The sequence below is a fragment of the Corvus hawaiiensis genome, chromosome 8, assembly GCF_020740725.1.
Source record: "Corvus hawaiiensis isolate bCorHaw1 chromosome 8, bCorHaw1.pri.cur, whole genome shotgun sequence".
Lineage (NCBI taxonomy): Eukaryota > Metazoa > Chordata > Aves > Passeriformes > Corvidae > Corvus > Corvus hawaiiensis.
The window spans coordinates 38,382,858-38,401,493 of NC_063220.1; the positions used below are offsets into that span (position 1 = coordinate 38,382,858).

An 18,636-nucleotide genomic window follows, 5' to 3' on the forward strand; every position below is an offset into this window, starting at 1 on the left:
ACAGTTCCCAAGCCGCTGCCAGCAGGAAGTGGTCCCAAGGCAGCGTCTCTGCCCGGGACAAAGGCAGCCCGAGCCTTCCTACCCACCTGATGGGCACCGTGTCCAAAGGGCACCTTCCAATGCCAGGATAATGCTGCCAGGCTGGTGGCATCCTAGGATGAGAGTAAGGCATCCCCCAAAAGAGCTCAGCCAGAGGATGTGGGGCTAACAGGAGGGGAGGAAGGCCCTTCTGGGAACATCCCAGTGGAACTGGTCTGAAGCAAAGGTGTCCTGCTGGGTGTTTGCTGTCCCCTTGCCAGGACTCACAGGGGCACCACCTCCTCTCCATCCTGTCCCCATCCTTCCCTCTCCCATCCCAGGGCAGCCCCTGCAGTGCCAGAGCTCTCAGCCACTGGGATGGCAAAGACCCCAAATTCCATCCACCGCCAAGGAGCTGCAAAACCAGAGCTGGCTGGAGCAGGGATCCACAGGACACCAAGCCAGCCAGAGCCTTTCACATTATAAACATTTATTTATAGATGTACAATTGTATAATTAACTCTAAATCGAGAGATACAGCCTCTGTGAGCATCCACTGGGACTGATGCCTTCTCCCTCCTTATGATCCGTGGGTATCTACCAGCAAAAACAACCCAAAGGTTTCGGCGGGCAGGCTCCGGGCAGGGAATGCCACTGGGCAACACATCCAGCTCCTTCTGTGAGCAGGATTTTGGTTTGACCCCGTCCCCATCATCCCTGTGCCTCCATTGAGCGCCATTTCCAATCCTGAACTTCCACCCAATTTCTTCTGAAGGTGGAGGAATCATTAAAAAAAAAAAAAAAAAAAAGAATAAAACCCCTTAAAATCAGGTCCAAGCCATGGTGGCTGTGGGATAACAGGGCTTGCAGCCAACGGGAGGCTGAGATTTCACAAAATAAATAAACAGCCAAAGACAGAGCGCATGGATTCCTAAGGACAACGGGATAAAACCACCTCTGCCAGCCCACCTGGGAGCTGCCATGCTCCTGATTCACTCCCCCGACTGTGCCAAGGGATGGTTTTCACTGGAAATGTCCTTAGACACAAATGAGCTACAGAGCAGCAAAAAAAAAAAAAATTTAAATAATCCAGTTTATTCCATGGGAGGTGGCTTTGCTTCCAAGAGATGGAGCCTCACCTAGAGCAGCCTCACACTGGTGCTGCCCGTGGTGGCGGGGGCAGAGGGCAGATCAGGCACCCCCTGATCTCCCCCAGCAGAACTTCTTCCAACAGAAGCAATGGAACGCTTCGTTGCTGATGGATTTGTGGTATTTTCCAGGTGTCCTCTGGGAAACACGAGGTGGGGTGCGAAGGCCAGGGCCAGGCTGCACCCGGGAGCGCCGGGGGTGGGTGAGGAACCCGGGCGTGGGACACGCACAGAACCCCCCACAAAGGGCGAGGCCGATGGAAAGGCCTCTCCGCACGGAGCGCGCTGATTACCAGGCAGAATTCGAGCAGACTCGGCAGAAAAAGGAGCTACGAGCACAAATGAACCAAAGACTGACGAGCAAAATCCATCCAGGACAATCCTTCCCGTCCCGAGCGCGACGCCGGCGCTCAGCTGACCCCGCGGCTTCTGCCGACGCTGCAAATCCACGCCCGGCTCCGCACGGGCTCCCCCCGTCCCCTGTGACCCCCTGCACGTTTGGGATTTGGCTGTATCAAAACCCCGAGAGCAGGTGTGTGGCCATCCCAATCCGCAGAACGTCCTCCCGGGAGCGAAGCACGGCAACTGCAAAGGGATTCCTGTTGTCCAGGCAGGAAAGTGCTGCGGACAAAGACACCCTGGGAAGAGGCTTCCCACTCCCCTGCTCCTCAAGATGGGCAGAAACCAAAATAATTTAATCATCCAACCCCTGCATAGTTTAAAAGTGCAACATATATACAGCTATAAATTAATGCTAAATAGATTATATCTTCTTTTTCTGTAGTGTCTTCTGTCATCAACAAATCGTCCCACTTCTCTCTCCGTTGGCAGTGGCGAAGGGTCTCCTGCTTCATGGCTTCTGCAGCTAGTTTGGGTTATTTTACACTGTGTGTGTCTGTTCCAGGGGTTGTGGGATCCTTGTGGGACCCCGGGAGCACACCAGTGGTGTTGGAAGGGGAGGAGGAAGACGGAGAGCTGGATTTCCTGTCCCAAGCGCTGCCTGTGACCGTCAGAGAGCGGCAGAGAGAAGAACGAGGGGCAGTTGTGCGTTGCTAATTCTCCAATTCCATTTTTAAGGTAAGGTTTGATTCTTTTTAAATAGCAAAGTCTGTCACCTCGGCTCAGAGCACTTCCCCAAAAGTCTTCAGGCATTTCAACGCTCTGGGAACAAAAGCGGCAGCGGTGTCAGTCTCCGGACAATCTGTGACTCCCCCTTCCTTCCCCACCCCACAGCACAGGCAGCAGCTTTTCCAGGCTCTTTCCAGACCACGGGTGCAGGGAGGGAATTAAAGGAAAGCAGGTAATTAACACCAGAAGAGGCGCAGTCATCCAAACCAGAGAGCGGGCGGATCAAGTTAAGAATGGATCCAAAACCAGGATACACCCAAAAAAAAGCCAGTGTGGCCCAGAGGATTTGTTTTAAAGGCCAAACTTTCAGATGCCAAGGAAAATAACCCCCAAAAGTGCAAATCAAGCAGCTCAATGGCCGACATCCTCAAGGAGTCCCTGTGAGCCGGAATGCTGTCCATACAACACCTGGCACAAGCTTCACCCAGGAGCTTTTCTACAGAAATCCTGTGTTGAGATAGTTTTGGGGTAGTGGGACCCGCACGTTTCACAGCCAGCCCAGCAGTACCCGGTAGGCGAAATCTGCCCAAAAATTTATGCAGGAAAAGGACTCCAAACCCCGTGGCCATTTTTTTTCATCATTTTGGTGCAGTTCTCCCAGCACATCCAGCCTCCCATGTGTTACCCGGGCTCTCCTTAATCCAAGCTCTCCAACCCCCAGATTTTCCAGGCCATCCCCCACCTCAGCTGCTTTCATTTCGATTCCCAGTTTAACCCAGTAAGTTACTTCTGCAACCTGCTGGGAACATTTGCTTTGTTCTCCTTGAATGGGAAGGCAACGGGAGGGGGCACAAGGAACATCTGTTGGGTGGGACTCCATTCCCTGTCATCGTGTCGCTTCACGTGCCAGGGATAACGGCTTTCCCAGTAAAACAGGCAACAAAGCAACCAAAAAAAAAGGGTTCATTAAAATGTGGTGGCTGGATGCCACAGCCAGTAAGAAACTTCCAACCTCACCAAGGGATTCTGCCCTGTTCCTAGAGGCCAGAGAAAACAGGGAGCCTGCAGAGAGCCGAGGGTGCCGACATGCAAAGCAAACCCAATCACTTCCTGATTCACGAGGGAGCGCTCGTCGGAGGGGAGGCCTGTGTGTGCACCCCGAGGAGCCTCCCGGAGCTCCGTGTCTCAGTCAGGGATGCCAGGGACCAAAGCACTGCGCTTCCCTGCTCCCGGCTCGTACTTGGGCGGGGACTAACCGTGCAGGGAGGCCTGGACGTCTGACAGTCTGCTACAGCTGGGGGTGCCCATCTTCTGTGCCCGATGGTACAGATCCGAGTCCCCAAAGTAGCGTGCCCGGTACAACAAGCCTTCCTCTGCAAAGGGAAAAGCCCAGCGTTAGGAATGCCCATGGAAGAGACACCCCCCCGCCAGGCCCTGCTCCCCCACGGGCTCTGCTGGGAACAGGAGGCACCTCCAGTTGTCCAAGGTGAAGCACAGGATGAGGAAATGCCCCGCGCCCTTCAGGACAGGATGGGCGTCAGAGCTGCTGACAGCTCATTCCATCCTGGGAAAAGCCAAGGGAACCCATCTCCGGTCCCAGGAGGAGCACGGGCAGCCCAACAAAGGTTACCCCAGCAGGGCTCCCTCTGTGCACTGGCCTCACTTGGCACCACCCAGGGATCACAGCCCCTCTGGCATTCCAGTGCTGAAATCCTTCCCTGGCCACTGCTCCCAGAGCCACGACCATCACACGCAGCCAGAGCACACAGGTTGCCCCTGGACTCGCTGCCCTCACCACCCTCTGCTGTCAGGATGTTTGGCTGGATCGTCTGCCTGGGCAGCCCCCCAGCCCTCGGAGCAGGGCTGGAATGTGGGATGCATGACACCATGGGCAGCGGACTTCCCACACCGTCCTTGACCAACTGAAATATTACACAGGGCTATCAGTGATCCCAGAGGTTCTACCTTCCCCCTCCACTGGAAATCAGAGATATCCTGCTGACACGGCAGGGGAACCTCTGGGGCACAGCTCTTGTCTGACCAGTTCTGCAGCAGCATTAAAAAGCAGAACAAAACAAAAAACCCCCACATACCGGGCCTGTCATGAAGTCATAGACCGAAAAAAACAAAGCCAACAACACAGGAAATGTGCTGGCACCGTGTTAAAGCATAACTTTAGCACAACTTAGTCCTCAGCCAAAGACCTTTCCAAAGCCCCCCTACAGAGCAGCTCCTGACCCCTCACGACTCACTCTGCTGCTTCTCTTTCCAGCAGTTATTCCGAAGGTTTGCTATGTAGTCGTCCTCCACGCTCCGCTCCACGTTCTTCAGGTTCGTGCCCGTGTATTCCTCGGCAAAGTTCTCGGACACGTAGTAGGGGACTTTCAAGTGCTCTGTGACCCTCCTGTGTGTGTGACCTACAGACCTGGTGCAGGGACAAGAGCACAAATGTAGGACATGTTGCAAGGGCACAGCAAAGCCCCCAGCTCAGGTGATGTGATTCCAAATGGCTGGAAACATCCCTCACCCCTCACCAGCGACAGGCTCGGAGGGCTGGAAGGGAGCAGCACTTCTGGTGGGAACGAACCACCAACACAGGGAGAGAGAAGCTGCCAGGCCTCCAGCAAGGTGGGCAGAGCTCTGAATACAGACATAACTCCAAGGCACATTGCCCAGGGCCTAAACCCACTTAAAATAAAATGTTCCCTGGAATTTTCAATTAATTATTAAATCCGTGGTTTCCTCCATTCTCAAAATGAGACCCGCTCTCTGCCCCGGCCTGCATCCACCAGCACAGAAAGCACTTTCCAGAAGGAAATCTCTTCCTCCCCTGGCCCCGTGGATTTGCATTTCAGACAAAGCCCTGCTCTTGCTTCCCCTGACACCCCAACAAACCTAGAGACCCTCCCTAGGGCGTGTGTGCGAGCTGTAACGCAGGAGCTGGGCCCAAATGCTGCATTTGCCAGGAACGGCTCCACTTGGAGACGTGCCCAAAGTTCCCCATAATAAATACCAGCTGCTGCTGCATTAAAAGCCACCCTGATTCTTACACCAGGTATAAACATTAACTCATCCAGCTCGCCCTTCAGGCTGTTGTCAGGGTTTACAGGAGGGATCCCAAGACTCCTGCACGCTTCACCAAGGCCCAGCAGCAGGTAACTGGATGGACTGAACAGCAGCAAAAAGCTCTGCTGGGACTTCCTAAGGCAGAGGTGCAGCCTGGAAAAAGCCCAGCTCACTATTTTCCCTGTTACAACAAAGCCCTGAGGTCTCCCAAAGTTCATATTCCTCTCCTGGATAAAGATGGACTACAGAGTGTGCCCTCACGGGAGAAGGACTGGGAATGGCAGGGTTGCAGCAGGACACTGGGGTGTGAAGCATGAAAATCAGGGCACAAGAAACCTGTCACCTTGCAGTCAGACATGCAATTGAGTCAGGCCAATTCCATGAGGTGTTCCTCAACAGCAACAATCAGGCCCACAGCCAGGCAGCTCTTCCAGCAGGAAAATCATTTTTGAAAGAGATTTACAAAGGTAACAGTGACAAATGGTTCCTTAGGACTCTGCCCCTCTCAGTGACAGCTTCACTATGGAGAGGTGGCATTTAAATCTCCAGGTTCGAAGCGTCTGCTGCCCTGCTTGCTGAGCTCAGGCACAGCTTTGCCTTCACTCCAGGCAGAGGAGCTGGCAGTGAGTGATCCAGCAGCTCCTCCTGCCGGCACTGCACCACCTCATTCCAGCTCAAGCACCCTGCCTGCTCGGGAAGGATGTGGGAGGACTGGATGAGCTCATCCGCCACCCTTGTCCAAATCCAGGCTTGGAAATCAGGTTGCTTGCTGCTATCTGAGCATGCAGAGACAGGGACAGCACAGGGAACAGGGAATGGGGCAGCAGAGAAACATCTGGGGCTCAGGGATGGCTTCCTCTGGCACCTGGCAAGGCTGGAAGCAAATCCCTGCCCACTTAACGCTGCCCTCTCTTCAGTGTCTTCTCACCCCACAAACTCTCCACCAGTATAAACCAAACTGGTGTCCGTGTACCATGCTTAATTCTACAGTGCTGGTACCAGCTGCAGAAATCACAGCTCAACTCCCTTCACCCTCTCAGAATAACCCTTAACTGTGCCAAAACCATTCCACTTTTTGGTCCCGAGCACTAAGGTCACAGTTTTTACCCTGAATCTGAAAGCTAAGCTGGGTTTTATAGTATTTAACATCATGCCCCACCCCTGGAATTGTTCAAGGCCAGGTTAGACGGGGCTTGGAGCAGCCTGGTCTAGTGGAAGGTGTCCATGGCCATGGCAAGGGGGTGGAACAAGATAATTTTATGGTCCCTTCCAATCCAAACCCTTCTGGGGATTCTATGATCAAGGCAAACCTTGCTACCTATGAAAATAAGCAGGAACCCCGGGCTGCAACCAGGTCTGCCCTCTCTAAATGCACATAAGGAACTTGCACTGAACATGTATTAGGCTTTTGTCAAGAATGATGCAAGCAGGCAGAAATCAAGCCTGTTTTCCCACTCTTTGTTGGTACGGCAAAGTGACTAAGGACACATTCCATTAGTCACCAGAGGGAGCAGATTGGGGCATTTCCACAGGATCTACAACAGAACGGTTTCACTTTCGCATCCCAAATGTCTGGCAAAGCTACTTCACGGCAAGATGAGAGTTCAGAAACAGGGGATTTCTCTGGGAGTGTCTTTTATTCATGATCCTCTTCCTCTACTGCTTTCCACTGAGGCTTTAATGAAGAACACGCCTTTTGTTTCTCACACTCTAATTTAACTCTACACTTCAATTTGTTCCATATGGGATCTCGCTGCTGGGCTACAGCCTCCCAAAACCATTTTGTCTGTCCCTTTCCATGACAGACACAGCCATGGGTATGTCTCTGTCAAAGAACTCACTCTCTCCATTAGGGAAGTGAGCAGCCTTCAACTTTCCCTGCACCTTGTATCTCACACCTGTTTGAGAACCAGGAGGACTTCACTGGCAGCAGGAGCAATGGGGTCAGGAGATAAAGCAGAAAAACCAAGCAAGCCAGGAAAAACAGAGGCAAGATCCCTGCCCCACCACGCCCCTCCAGAGCCCACCCCCTCCCCATGTGGATAAGTTTTAGAGGAATGGGTACTAACAGCCTGTAGCTCAAACTGTAGGGTGGGCTGGAGACCATCATCTGGCTGAGAGCAGACACAATGATCAGGATGAGGATGGGCATCAGCTGGACGAACAGCCCCAGGCCACCCTGAGGGAACAGAAGCACACAGTGGAGTGCCACCCACACACCTGGACAAGGACCCCACGGCACCGCTCTCCCTCCCTCCCTCTCAGTGCTCCAACACAACCTCCTCTCTCCTGCTTCTCACAGGGAGGAACCCAAAATAGCTGGGGGGCACCCAGCAGCCCACAGGACAGTGTGACTCCGAACGTCCAAACCCCCTGGCCCTTCTCTGGATGAGACAATGGGCAGAGGGGACTGCCAGGGGGAACCCTGGGAGGGAATTCCAAAAGCCTCATGCCCACGCTTAGTTTTTCTAGAGCAAACTGGTGAGCAGGACTGGTTCTAGGGATGGCCTTCTCCCCTTTTCAGTGCTGGCTGGATGAAGGTAGCTCCCCCTCTCCCTCACCTCCTGAGCTCCCTCCAGTTCCACCTTTTTAAGCTTGAGAAAAAAATATTCAGGAAGCTCTTGCTTGTTTGTTTTTTACAATAATATTGGCTGTGCCCAGACAACAGCCATAACCCTGACTCCAGCTTTCTGTTCAGGGGGTTGGCAACAAGCAGGACTGTTTCACGAGCCAGCCACAGGAACCAGCTCCCAACCCATGTGTTGGGAAAGCCTCCAGCCTCCCGGATCCTGGCATGTTTTCCACTTACGTCGCCCTGGTGCTCCCGCCTGTCCTGCCTCTGGTGGTAGGTGTATCTCATCCTGCCATTGCTGTACACATGAACGTTACCTGCAGGAAGAACAAAACTCTTACTCCATAGTCACGGTGTGGAAGGTGCTGCTGGCTGCCCAGGGAGGGACCACAGAAGGCGGCTGTGATCCGTGTCACCTGCTTCCAGGCTGGAACAGGAGTGTTCCTAAGGCGTGCAGAGTGGGCACAGAGATCCTTCTGTAAGATTTTGCAGGATCATATGAAAACTGAGCTTGGAAGCGACCTCAGGAAGTACAACCTCCTGCCCAAAGCAGGGTCAGCTACAGAGAGAGAACACCTTGCACAGGGCCTTCTCCCTTCTGATTGAATAATTAAAACCAGCTACAAACAGAAAGAATTCTGGTGTTTTTCCCACCCTGCACACAAAGCTCTTCCATGTCTTGTTTTAAATGTCAAAGCTACAGCTGCAAAGGGAGCCAGGCTGAAGGAGCAGCCCTCAATTCTCTCGGGACAGTGAGGAAAGGGAAAAAAAGGCTGAGCTAAAATAGCAACGTGCTGTTTTCGCAGGAGTAGCTTGGCCTCTCTGCCAGGCAGAGCATGAATGCTGCAAAAGGCTTCCAGATGCCTTTGAGAGGCATCGGTGTTGGGGTGTTCATAGATTCCAGACAGGAAAGAGCTACCAGAGCAAATTTTCTTAACTGAAACCAAATTATTTTTTTCAAGTTGGTCCACAGAGGTCAAAAAGCTCTGCATCCACTTCCAGTCAGATATGACTGGAGCAAGTAGAAAGGAGTCTTCCAAAATACTCTTATCCTGACATGGAATCTGTGTCTTTTGAGAAAGTAAAAGAACAGGTGCCCAATTCCTTACTGCTCCCCAAGCCATGGTCAGCACTGTCGACAGACAGGATGCAGATTTATTTTTCAATTCACAAGGTCTAAATTATGCTGTAGAAATATTATTTTCCTTTTTTGTAATGGAACACAGGGGAGAGAAGGAAGTGGCCACTGATCTTGGAGAACCTGCTCCAGCTGCGTGGCAGAGCAGACAGAGATCAAGAACAAGGCCCAGGTGTTACCAGAGTTTGCCCTGATAAGAAGATTTAAATTCCAAAACCACCAGAAGGCAGAAAAGCCTTCCTCAAAACAGGGTTATTTTCACAACGACCCTCAAAACAAGCTGCTTTTTGTTCTAGCATTCAACCCAGCCTAACAGCAGCTGATGCTGCCAGCATGCAAACAAACACCTGAGGCTGGGAAAAAGTCCAGCTCTCATGGTTGCTGAGCTCTCCAAGATGAACAATTTAAGAAACTCGAGGTGTTGAGGCCACACGTGAAGGAGAACTCCCCCTCACCAAGCCCAGCAACCAATAAATCCCAACTGCACTGTTCCTATGCCAAAAGGATGAGGCCCCACTCAAGGAATTAAGGTTTAAGGTGCTTACTAGAAGGAAAACCACCCCCAAAGAACATGTTGAAGAGGTCCTCGGGGGAGATGTCAGCCTCGAAGCCGCGGTGGAAGTCCGCGTGGCTGTGTCCGTGCCGGGCGGGGTTCAGCTTCTCGTCTCCGAACTGGTCGTACTGCTTCCTCTTCTCCGGGTTGCTCAGCACCGCGTACGCGTTCCCGATGGCTGCAACACGGACAACAAGGGAGCAGTCAGCTCCTTCTCCCACAGACAGCCCTGCAAACTGCCAGGATTTGCCTTTCTCATCATACAACCCAAGAGTCTCAGCAACCCACGTCTTTGCAACAGGTACCTGGCACACGTCTCTGGCAAATCCAGACAGCAGGAAACCACACGCAGTGAAAAATTCCTTAATTAATTCAAATGAAGTTATGATATGACTGGCAAGGATTTGGTGCACGTCCTCAGAGAAACCCTTCAGCTGTAGGCAGCTGTGTAGGGAAATAAAATTTTAGTTGACAAATTTTATTCAAAAGTGGCACTAAGGGAATTCAATGTCAGAGCCTAAAACTAGAACTGCAAAGAATTTAAATATGGGCTAAATTCCCTGAAAGAGACTTTAAAACTTTCCATAAAAGCTGCTAAGGAAACATTAGCCAGAATCTGCATCTGTCAGCTATGAGTTTCAGTATTTCCAGATGCCACAGGAAAGGTGCATAATTACAAGAACTGTTAACCTTTGCCTGGGAGGGTGGAAATGTACTGGAGCTAAACCCCTGCCAGGTCCCCAGGTCACTCTCCTTCCAGCCTCAGGAGTTTGAGCCCTTCTCCCAGAACGTCTGCCTGCCACCCTCCTATTTCTGTACTCACCTCTCGACACATTCCAGCTGCCCACCTCCCTCTGTACCAACCCACCCCAGGCCTCCCTGTGCTGCAAGGAGCCAAAACACCCATGGCAGCAGCTGCCTGGTGTGTAAAAGGCAGGGGCAGAAGGGATGGAAAAGGGGGATAACGTGCCCTTTTGGAGATCAGCTCCAAGATTCAACATTTTCCCCATGGTCAGATGGAGGTGTATGGTTTCCTCTTGGAGTGGAGATTTGGAGGGCAGAGGATGTAATGTCAGTATACTCCTCCTCCTTGCTTATAATTAGTGCACCCAGAGCACACGTTTCTAGAGCCAGGCAGGGAAGCTGGTGGACAAGGACTGACTCAGGGTGTATCAACCACACAGCTGGGAAGAACAAGAGAAGCAATGACAACAGAGCAGCTCAAGGTTTGTTCACTGTCTGACTTGGTGCTGACAAAGCCCAAGAGACGCCTCACTCCAAAGCAGGATGTTAGCTCCAAGTAGCCAGGCTCAACGCTTTTTCCAAGAGCAGACAGGCAGTGATGCAGAGCTGCCACGAGACAGCCTGCAGCCAGCTGGAACTGCACGCTGAGACACGGGCTCAGCACAGGACACAGCACCTTATCAGCAGCCACCGGGAAGGCGAATGCCAAGACTCCAGCTAATACATCAACGTAAGGAAAAATTAACTCATATCCTCACAGCAGGGCACGTTTCCCTCTTCACCCTCTGGAACCAAACAGCTGGACTTCAGCTCAGCTCAGGAGCTGAAGGACAGGAAGCCACGGAGGCAAGGCCTGGAGGAGATAACCCCGCAGTGGGGGATAAAGGGCACCTTGCTTAACGCTCCGCTTCTGGCACGTAACTCCTGACAAGGCCTTGGGCAAACATCATTATCCAAGATTACAGGTGAGGAAACCCGCCTTTGGCCACTGAGGGATCCAAGGATGAGCCGTGGAGCAGCAGCTCTGCCCAGGCAGAGCTGATACCTGTGTGCAGATGCTCCTTCATCTGCCCCCACACCAACACAAGCTCTCCTAGGCAGCTGGGGGTCAGCCACTATTTGCTAACACTTATCAGGGAAGGATTTAAGTCTTAAAAGGCTTGAATAGACCTTACCTAAGACTTTTACTGCTGAATTCGTGTCTGTGAGGAGCTCCCCTGAATACTGTGTCAGTACACTCACACCAGGCCAGCCCTGCTCCCTGCTCCAGCACAGGTCTCATGCATTTCACTCCCAAAATCACACAGCTTTGGGGTGGAAGGTGCCTTAAAGACCCTCTCGTTCCACCCCCTGCCATGGCCAGGGACACCTTCCAATATCCCAGCCCCATCCAACCTGGCCAACAAAACTTCCAGGGATGGGGCAGCCACAGCTTCTCTGAGCAGCCTGTGCCAGAGCCTCAACACTGTCTTGAGTAAAGACTTTCTTCCTAAAAAGTGGCCAGAATCAGACTATTTAAATGGCTTCCAAAGCAGTGCTGTACAACTGGCACCAAGGAGTTCTGTGTTTACCTCAATGATAATAATCAAACCTCCACAGCTTGCAGGGGGAAATGCGGTTATATGGTCCAAGCAACAGCATTTCTCTTGGAAAATTACTTCAGTTTTAAGGTATCTTATTACCCAGGAAACATCCCTGCTGCATTTGTAGAGAGGCTCTGACAACTGGGCTCCTTGCAGCAGAGCTAGAGTTCCTTCTCTGAGTTCTGGCTGGGCTCACTTGTATGGCTGCTGCAGTTTGCCTCTAGAAACTTCCACCCGGGATTTCTATCCACCAATCCCATCCATCAGCGGTTGGGTGTTTTCTGGAATGTTTCTCCTGAGGGGTTTGTGAACCCAACGGCTGCCTCTGGTGCTGCACAACTTAACTGGGTTAATCCTGACAGAATTCCCTCCTGAGCAGCATGGCTGGAGGCTGGAGCAACACACAGGAAGGGCTGCTGGGAGAAAGAGAAGGAAGGCTTCTCCTTATCCAGCCAACAGAGGTGAATCCTACCCGTGCCAACCTGTGTTTATTATTTTAAGCTCATACTTTGCTCATGACACAACCAGCTCTGAAGGGAGACAACTTCACGCAGAGCAGCTTTAGCTCACTCTGCCTGACTCGTGGGTCTGTTTTTAAGGGTTCTCACCAGCCCAGCTCAGTGAGAGTCGGGGGCTGACCACAGATCTGGAGCTGGCTTTACCTTTGAACGCCTCCGTGGCCCCCGGCGCGTGGTTCTTGTCCGGGTGGAACTTCAGCGCCAGTTTCCTGTAGGCCTTTTTCAGATCCTCATCGGAAGCTTCTCTGTTCACTCCCAGAATTTCATAGTAATCTTTGCACTGCTTTACCCTGCCAAGGGAGAGGGGAGAAAACAGGGACACTGAGTTCCAGGAGGGAAAACCTCTTTGTCCTGAATGCTCGTCAGCTCTGAGACTCCTCACGCAGCATGGTTCCGATGGATGCTGCTCAGGGATCCCTGGATTACTCAGCCCTCGCTGCTCAGAGGGTGACCCAGTTGTTTTCACCGACTCACTCCGGCTGTGCCGGCATGACCAGCACGGAACAGGCCGGGCCAGTGGGGGTGGAGGGGCCTCTCCTCAGACCCACACAGGAATGCGATTGGCAAACAAACTTCACACTCATTGTGCTCACGTTTTGGAGGCTGTTTGGGAAGGACTACAGGACCTGAAGGATATTGGCCTTCACCCTCCCCCACTTTCTCCTCAGCTAATTCCCAGATCTAAAACCTGCATCAGCTGAATTCCAGAGGAGGAAGGAGGGAGCTGCCCGGAGCGTGCAGCCCAGTTCTTCCTGGGCACACTCACAGCCCAGCCAAGGCTTCTGCTTCTCACGTGGTGAGCCAGAATCCAGCAGGCTGGGATTTTGGAGAAGTGGATGACATAACAAACATTCCTGCAAATCCCCTTGGAGCGGTTCTTGTGCAATTCATGCCGTGCCCATAACCTTAAACAAAGTTTACCAAGTGACTGCACCTGCAGTTCAGTGCTTCAGCTTCCAGGATGGGCAAATGGGAGAAAGGAGTAAGGGGAAGCTTGAAACAGGGTTTGGAAAATGAACAGACCCAGCCAAGCTGCCTACCAGGGCTGCTGGAGCTATAAATGCTCCTGGGCATGTTCTTAACGCTATTCCATATGGTTCAAAGCTGAAATCTTTAAAATACTGTGAAAAGCAGAAGGGTACCACGTGATAAAGTCAAACAAATGCCCACTGCGCACAAACCTCTTCACTGCATCCAGCTGGTCCTGAGTGTAGCCCTTGGGGGCCTCCCCTCCAGCCTCTCCGTTGGCCGACGGGAAATCTCCGCTCATTTTCCTGAACTGAGGGTTTGTAGACTCCCTGGATTGGGACTGGCCATTGGCCGACTGCTCGTTCTTGTTGAGTGACTCGAGCAGAACTGAAACGAGATAAACAGAAACATAGAGAAGAAAGCACCAAGCTCAACCTGCCCTTCCAGCTCTCCCATGAAGAGACCCCTCTTCACCTCTGCCACCGTTCCAAGACCCCCCCATCCTTCCTCAGGAAGACCCTCACCTTTCCTGCTGCTTCTCACCCAGGTGTGAGGGCTACTCCTGAAGATGTTCTGCTTCTCCCAACACACATAACCTCCATAAAAATCCCAGGACCACCCAGACAGACAGTCACAGCAGAGCCACAGCAGATCAGCAAAGCAGTGCGTGTCCTTGTCCTTTTTTCCCTTCCATCTCTCCTGGACAGCAAAGCATGTCCAAATTTGTCCTCTAACAAACAACATTCGTCCTCCTCAAACAACATTATAAAGTGTATTATTCTTTATTTCCTGCCTTTGAGAGCCTACAGTGCTGGGGAAGTGAAGTGATGATGCCACATCTTTAGAGAGCTTAGAAAAATAATTCTGTGGGCTGCCAATCCCACAGGGACACTCCCCTTTTGGGGACAGAACTGCAGCGCTGATGGCTGCCAGCTCCTCACACGAGTCACACGGGCACTTTGTTCTCCTGTCTCTACCTACGGATTCGGAGCAGCTGTGAGAACCATCTTCCCTCTCAATTGCTGATGTGGATAAATTCACTTTCCCTTTTCTTTTCCTCCTTGCAAGGCTCAGGCACTGTCTTCCATCCTCTCCAGCCAAGAGGGGACAAACATGCAGGCCTAGTTTAACCACACAGGTGACACAATGCAGGGAGACTCCAAGCATCTTTCCATCGTGCGTTTCCCTGGCAGCTGGATAGCACCATCTTTTAAAACTGTTTTTCAAACCAAGCATCAGACTGATTTCTTCACCCCCATTAAAAAGAACAGGCACACACACTACAGTGAAACCCAGCCAAGGGTATTTACACAGGCCCCAGTATCCTGAGCTTGCAGTCCTTTATCCAGACCCTAGCACTGGCAAGGACGTTCCACCTCCTCCCACGGATTGCACATTGCAGACCTTGCACTCTGGGGGCATCATCTTCTTTAGGCAAGTGCAAACAAAACTTGCAGGCCAAGAGATGAGCCAAGATATCCTATCTGGCCCCAGAGCTTGGAAGGGCAAGAAAAATCCACTCGGTTATCCAAAAGCCAATACAGGATGAAGGATAAAAAGGACAGTGGGCTAAGGAGCAGTAACTCACTGAATGAGCTTTTGGGCTTGGGGGCTTCACAAATTTAAAAAGAATTTATTTTACAAAAATAAATCCTTCCCTCCCTCATATTCACAACACTCCAGTGCTCCCTGAATTACAGTCTTGGGTTTTGCTCCTTCCAAACCTGGAGCAATCTGCCAGGTGATTTTAAATTTCACCTCATGAGGCTATTCCCCCACCTACCCCCCTTCCTGCTGCTTTGGGCTTATTTCCCTACAGCTTACCAGGAGATTCTGATCCCAGAACAGTTTTGGTTGGAAGAGATCTCAAAGCCCATCCAGTGCCACCCCTGCCATGGGCAGGGACACCTTCCACTGTCCCAGGCTGCTCCAAGCCCCAATGTCCAGCCTGGCCTTGGGCACTGCCAGGGATCCAGGGGCAACCACAGCTGCTCTGGGCACCCTGTGCCAGGGTCTCACAACCCTCACAGGGAGGAATTCCTCACCAATATCCCATCTGTCCCTGCCCTGTGGCAGTGGGAAGCCATTTCCCCTTGTCCTGCCACTCCAGTTGCTGATGAAATCCCTCTTGAATTTTCTTTATAGCCCCTTCAGACCCTGGAAGGAGCTGTGAGCTCTCCACACAACCTTCTCCTCTCCCGGCTGAGCAGCCCCAGCTCTCCCAGCCTGGCTCCAGAGGAGAGGTGCTCCAGCCCCATCAGCAACTCAGTGATCTCCTCTGGCCTCTCTCCAGCAGCTCCACATCTTTCCTGTGCTGGGCCCCAGGGCTGGAGGCAGCTCTGCAGGTGGGTCTCACCTGAGTGGGGCAGAGAGGCAGAATTCCGCCCTCCCCTGCTGCCCAAAGCGCACTTCCCAAACCCCACCACAGAAATCCACAGATGGCCATGGCTCAGTCCCATTTTGCCCTGCAGCCCCAATCCTGTTGCTTTTTGCATCCTGAGTGCAGCCCCAGCACAGCACAAATTCAGGGATTACTGAAGCAGAGTGTGCAGAATTCAGCTTCAGTTCTGCCAACTCAGATCCTCTCCAGCACGTGCCACGGAACTCTTTTCCTCCCTTATTAGCCAACATCTGCCCAACTTCCGATGAATTTCCCCCCAACTCCCACTCAAAGGTGACCAGTGTGTGACTGTGCCTCCGCCAACATGCCCTGACACAGATTTTTGCTGCAATCTCCTTGCAAAACCCTTCCCTGATCTCGAAAATCCCAGCCAGGGTCACAGATGGCAGCACTGGCTGCGCAAGGGCCGTGTCACTGAGTGTTACCAAACCCCGTGTAACTCCCGGGAAAGAGATGTCCCAGGAGCTCCACAGGGACCCAGTGACCACCGTGGGATCTCTGGCAGCATTCCTCAACTCCAGACCCAGCAAAGGGTCCTTGGATGAGAAACTTGGTTGGGTCTGGCCACAAATTAGCACGTTGTGTTTAACATTAACCTGCCCTGCTGCCCCCCCGGCCTCTGCCTTCCTCCGAAAGTCACTTTTCTTACCCAGTAATTTCACCAAAGTATAAATCCTGAAGGAAAGGGAGGGTAGGAAAACCACACCAGACGCACAACATGCTGTGTTTGACGAAGGGGGAAGAGGCCTGGTGCAACCAAAAAGAGGATTACAGGAAGCCTTGGGACAAACAAGCCGCAAAGCTCAGCCAAAGAATCCAAACTCAGATGACGACAGAGCGAAAAAAAATTAAACCTACAGCCCTTTGCATAAAATTCTGCAATGTAAGAACGTGCAGGGAAAGAACTGTGTTTGGCTGCTTTCACAAACCACATCCCATACTAACTAAAGCTTCCAGGAAATTAGAAAAAAATTCGTAAACCTGGCAGAAAGTCTTCAAGGAGGATTATTTTGTTACACGTGTGAGAGTGTGAGCTCAGCCATGGCCTGGATGTCTGCAAACAATGAGAAACTGCTGGAGGAGGAATAGGTGAGGGAGAGGAGGAATATGATGAAAACAGGAGGGACAGGAAGAGGAGAGGGAGAGGAGGAGGAAAGGAGGAGGAACAAGAGAAGGAAAGGAGGAAGGATGAGAAGGAGAGGACGAATAAGAGAAAGAGATGAGGAGGAATAGAGAAATAGGAGGAGAGAAGGAATACAAGGGGGAATGCAGGAACAGGAAGGAGAGGAATAGGAGAGGGAGGGGAGCAATGGGAGGAGGAGAGGAACAGGAATAAGAGGAGGAGAAAAACAGGAGGAGGAGAGGAATAGGAGAGAAACAGGCGGAGGAGGAGGAAAGGAACAGAAGGAGGAGAGGGAGAGAAACAGGAGAAAAGGAATAGGAACAGGAGGAGGAGAGGAAGAGGAAGAATAGGAAAGGAGGAATAGGAGAGGGAAAGGTGGAATATAAGGAGATTAATAGGAGGAGGAGAAGAGGAGGAATAGGAGAAGGAGTGTTAATAGGTATAGAAGAGGAAACGAGGAATAGGAAAGGAGGAATAGGAGGAGGAGAAGGGCTTTTCGCAGCCCCCCGAGAACTTCTCACTCGCCTTGCCAAGCTCCTTCCCTCCCCTCAGCGCTGCTCCACCAGCAGCGGGTGTTGTGCCCTCGGCTCCAGGGTCCCACAGCAGCGCGGAGCCGGGGAGCCGGTTCCCCTTCCCTTCCCGGCCCCCTCCTCACTGGGAGCCCCCGCTAAAGACAGAGGCCGCGGGCCGACGGCAGCCGATCGCAGCCCGTCGGTACCCGGTCCCAGGCGGTACCCGGGCTCAGGGGATACCCGGACCCAGGCGGTACCCGGTCCCAGGCGGTACCCGGGCTCAGGGGATACCCGGTACCAGGCGGTACCGTAGCCTGAGACCCCAGGGCACCCCCCGGGACCCCCGAGGAACTCGCTTTCCCGGCGTGCCCCGCGCGCAATGCGCAGGCGCGGTGAGGGTGAGAGGTCAGGCCTGGCGGCGGCCGCTCAGGCCGCACTCCCCCGGGCCCCCCGCCGCGCCCCCGGCCCGGGGCTCACCGCGGACCCGCTGAGAGGGGTACAAGCGCTGCGCCTTCTCCAGGAAGCGGCGGGCCTTATCGGGCTGGTTGGCCTTGGCGGCGGCCAGCGCAATACCGATGCACCGCTCCGCCTCGTCCCGGTTCGACTCCATGGCGATGGCGGCGGCGGCCGGGCGGGGGGGCGGAGAGGCGGGCCCGGGCGCGGATTGATGACGTCACAGAAGCCTGCCTTCAGCGGGGCGGGGCGGGGCGGGGCCGGGCCGGCGGAGTTCCTTGGGAAGCCGGGACGGGAGAGGGAGGGAGCGGGATTTTGGGGGCTCCCCGGGGGCAGCGGGAGGGGAGCGTCCCGTGCAGGGGACGGCAAAGGGCCCCCCAGCATTCTGCTGCGGGAGGGGGCTCAGAAGGGAAGGATTAACCCCTTCAGGAATTCCCTCAGATTAGAGTCCTCCTCCTTATCGAGCTTCCTGCCCTTGAAACAGGTCCTGGCTGCAGGGACCGTGCCCGGGAGGGGCTGAGGCTGCTCGGGGCCGTTTCACATTCAGCCGCACGAGGGAGGGCAGGAACAGCCTCCGTTCCAAACGGGAGAATTCAGAGACAGGTGACAGAGCCCTGGAACCTGCCGGGGGGAGCAGGCAGGAGACACGGAAGAAGAGCTGCAGCCAGGAAGGGCCAAACCTGCCCTCACACAGTGGTCTGTGGGGTGTGACAGCACAGGGACCCAAACCACCCCAGAGGAGCAGGTTCTGGCTGGGAAACGAGGGAGGG

General features: G+C 53.2%; 1 protein-coding gene across 1 annotated transcript; it reads right to left on the reverse strand.

Moving 5' to 3' along the window:
• Positions 1 to 491: 491 nt before the first annotated feature.
• DNAJB12 (DnaJ heat shock protein family (Hsp40) member B12) lies at positions 492 to 18,052 on the reverse strand. Its single transcript, XM_048311346.1, has 9 exons — positions 17,891 to 18,052; positions 13,590 to 13,764; positions 12,553 to 12,698; positions 9,556 to 9,741; positions 8,110 to 8,189; positions 7,370 to 7,479; positions 4,487 to 4,659; positions 3,491 to 3,607; positions 492 to 2,327 (listed from the first exon to the last, which is right to left on the reverse strand). Exons 1-9 carry the CDS (start codon positions 18,021 to 18,023, stop codon positions 2,320 to 2,322), a joined length of 1,128 nt encoding a protein of 375 aa, XP_048167303.1. The 5' UTR covers positions 18,024 to 18,052; the 3' UTR covers positions 492 to 2,319.
• Between the last annotated feature and the right edge of the window lie 584 nt (positions 18,053 to 18,636).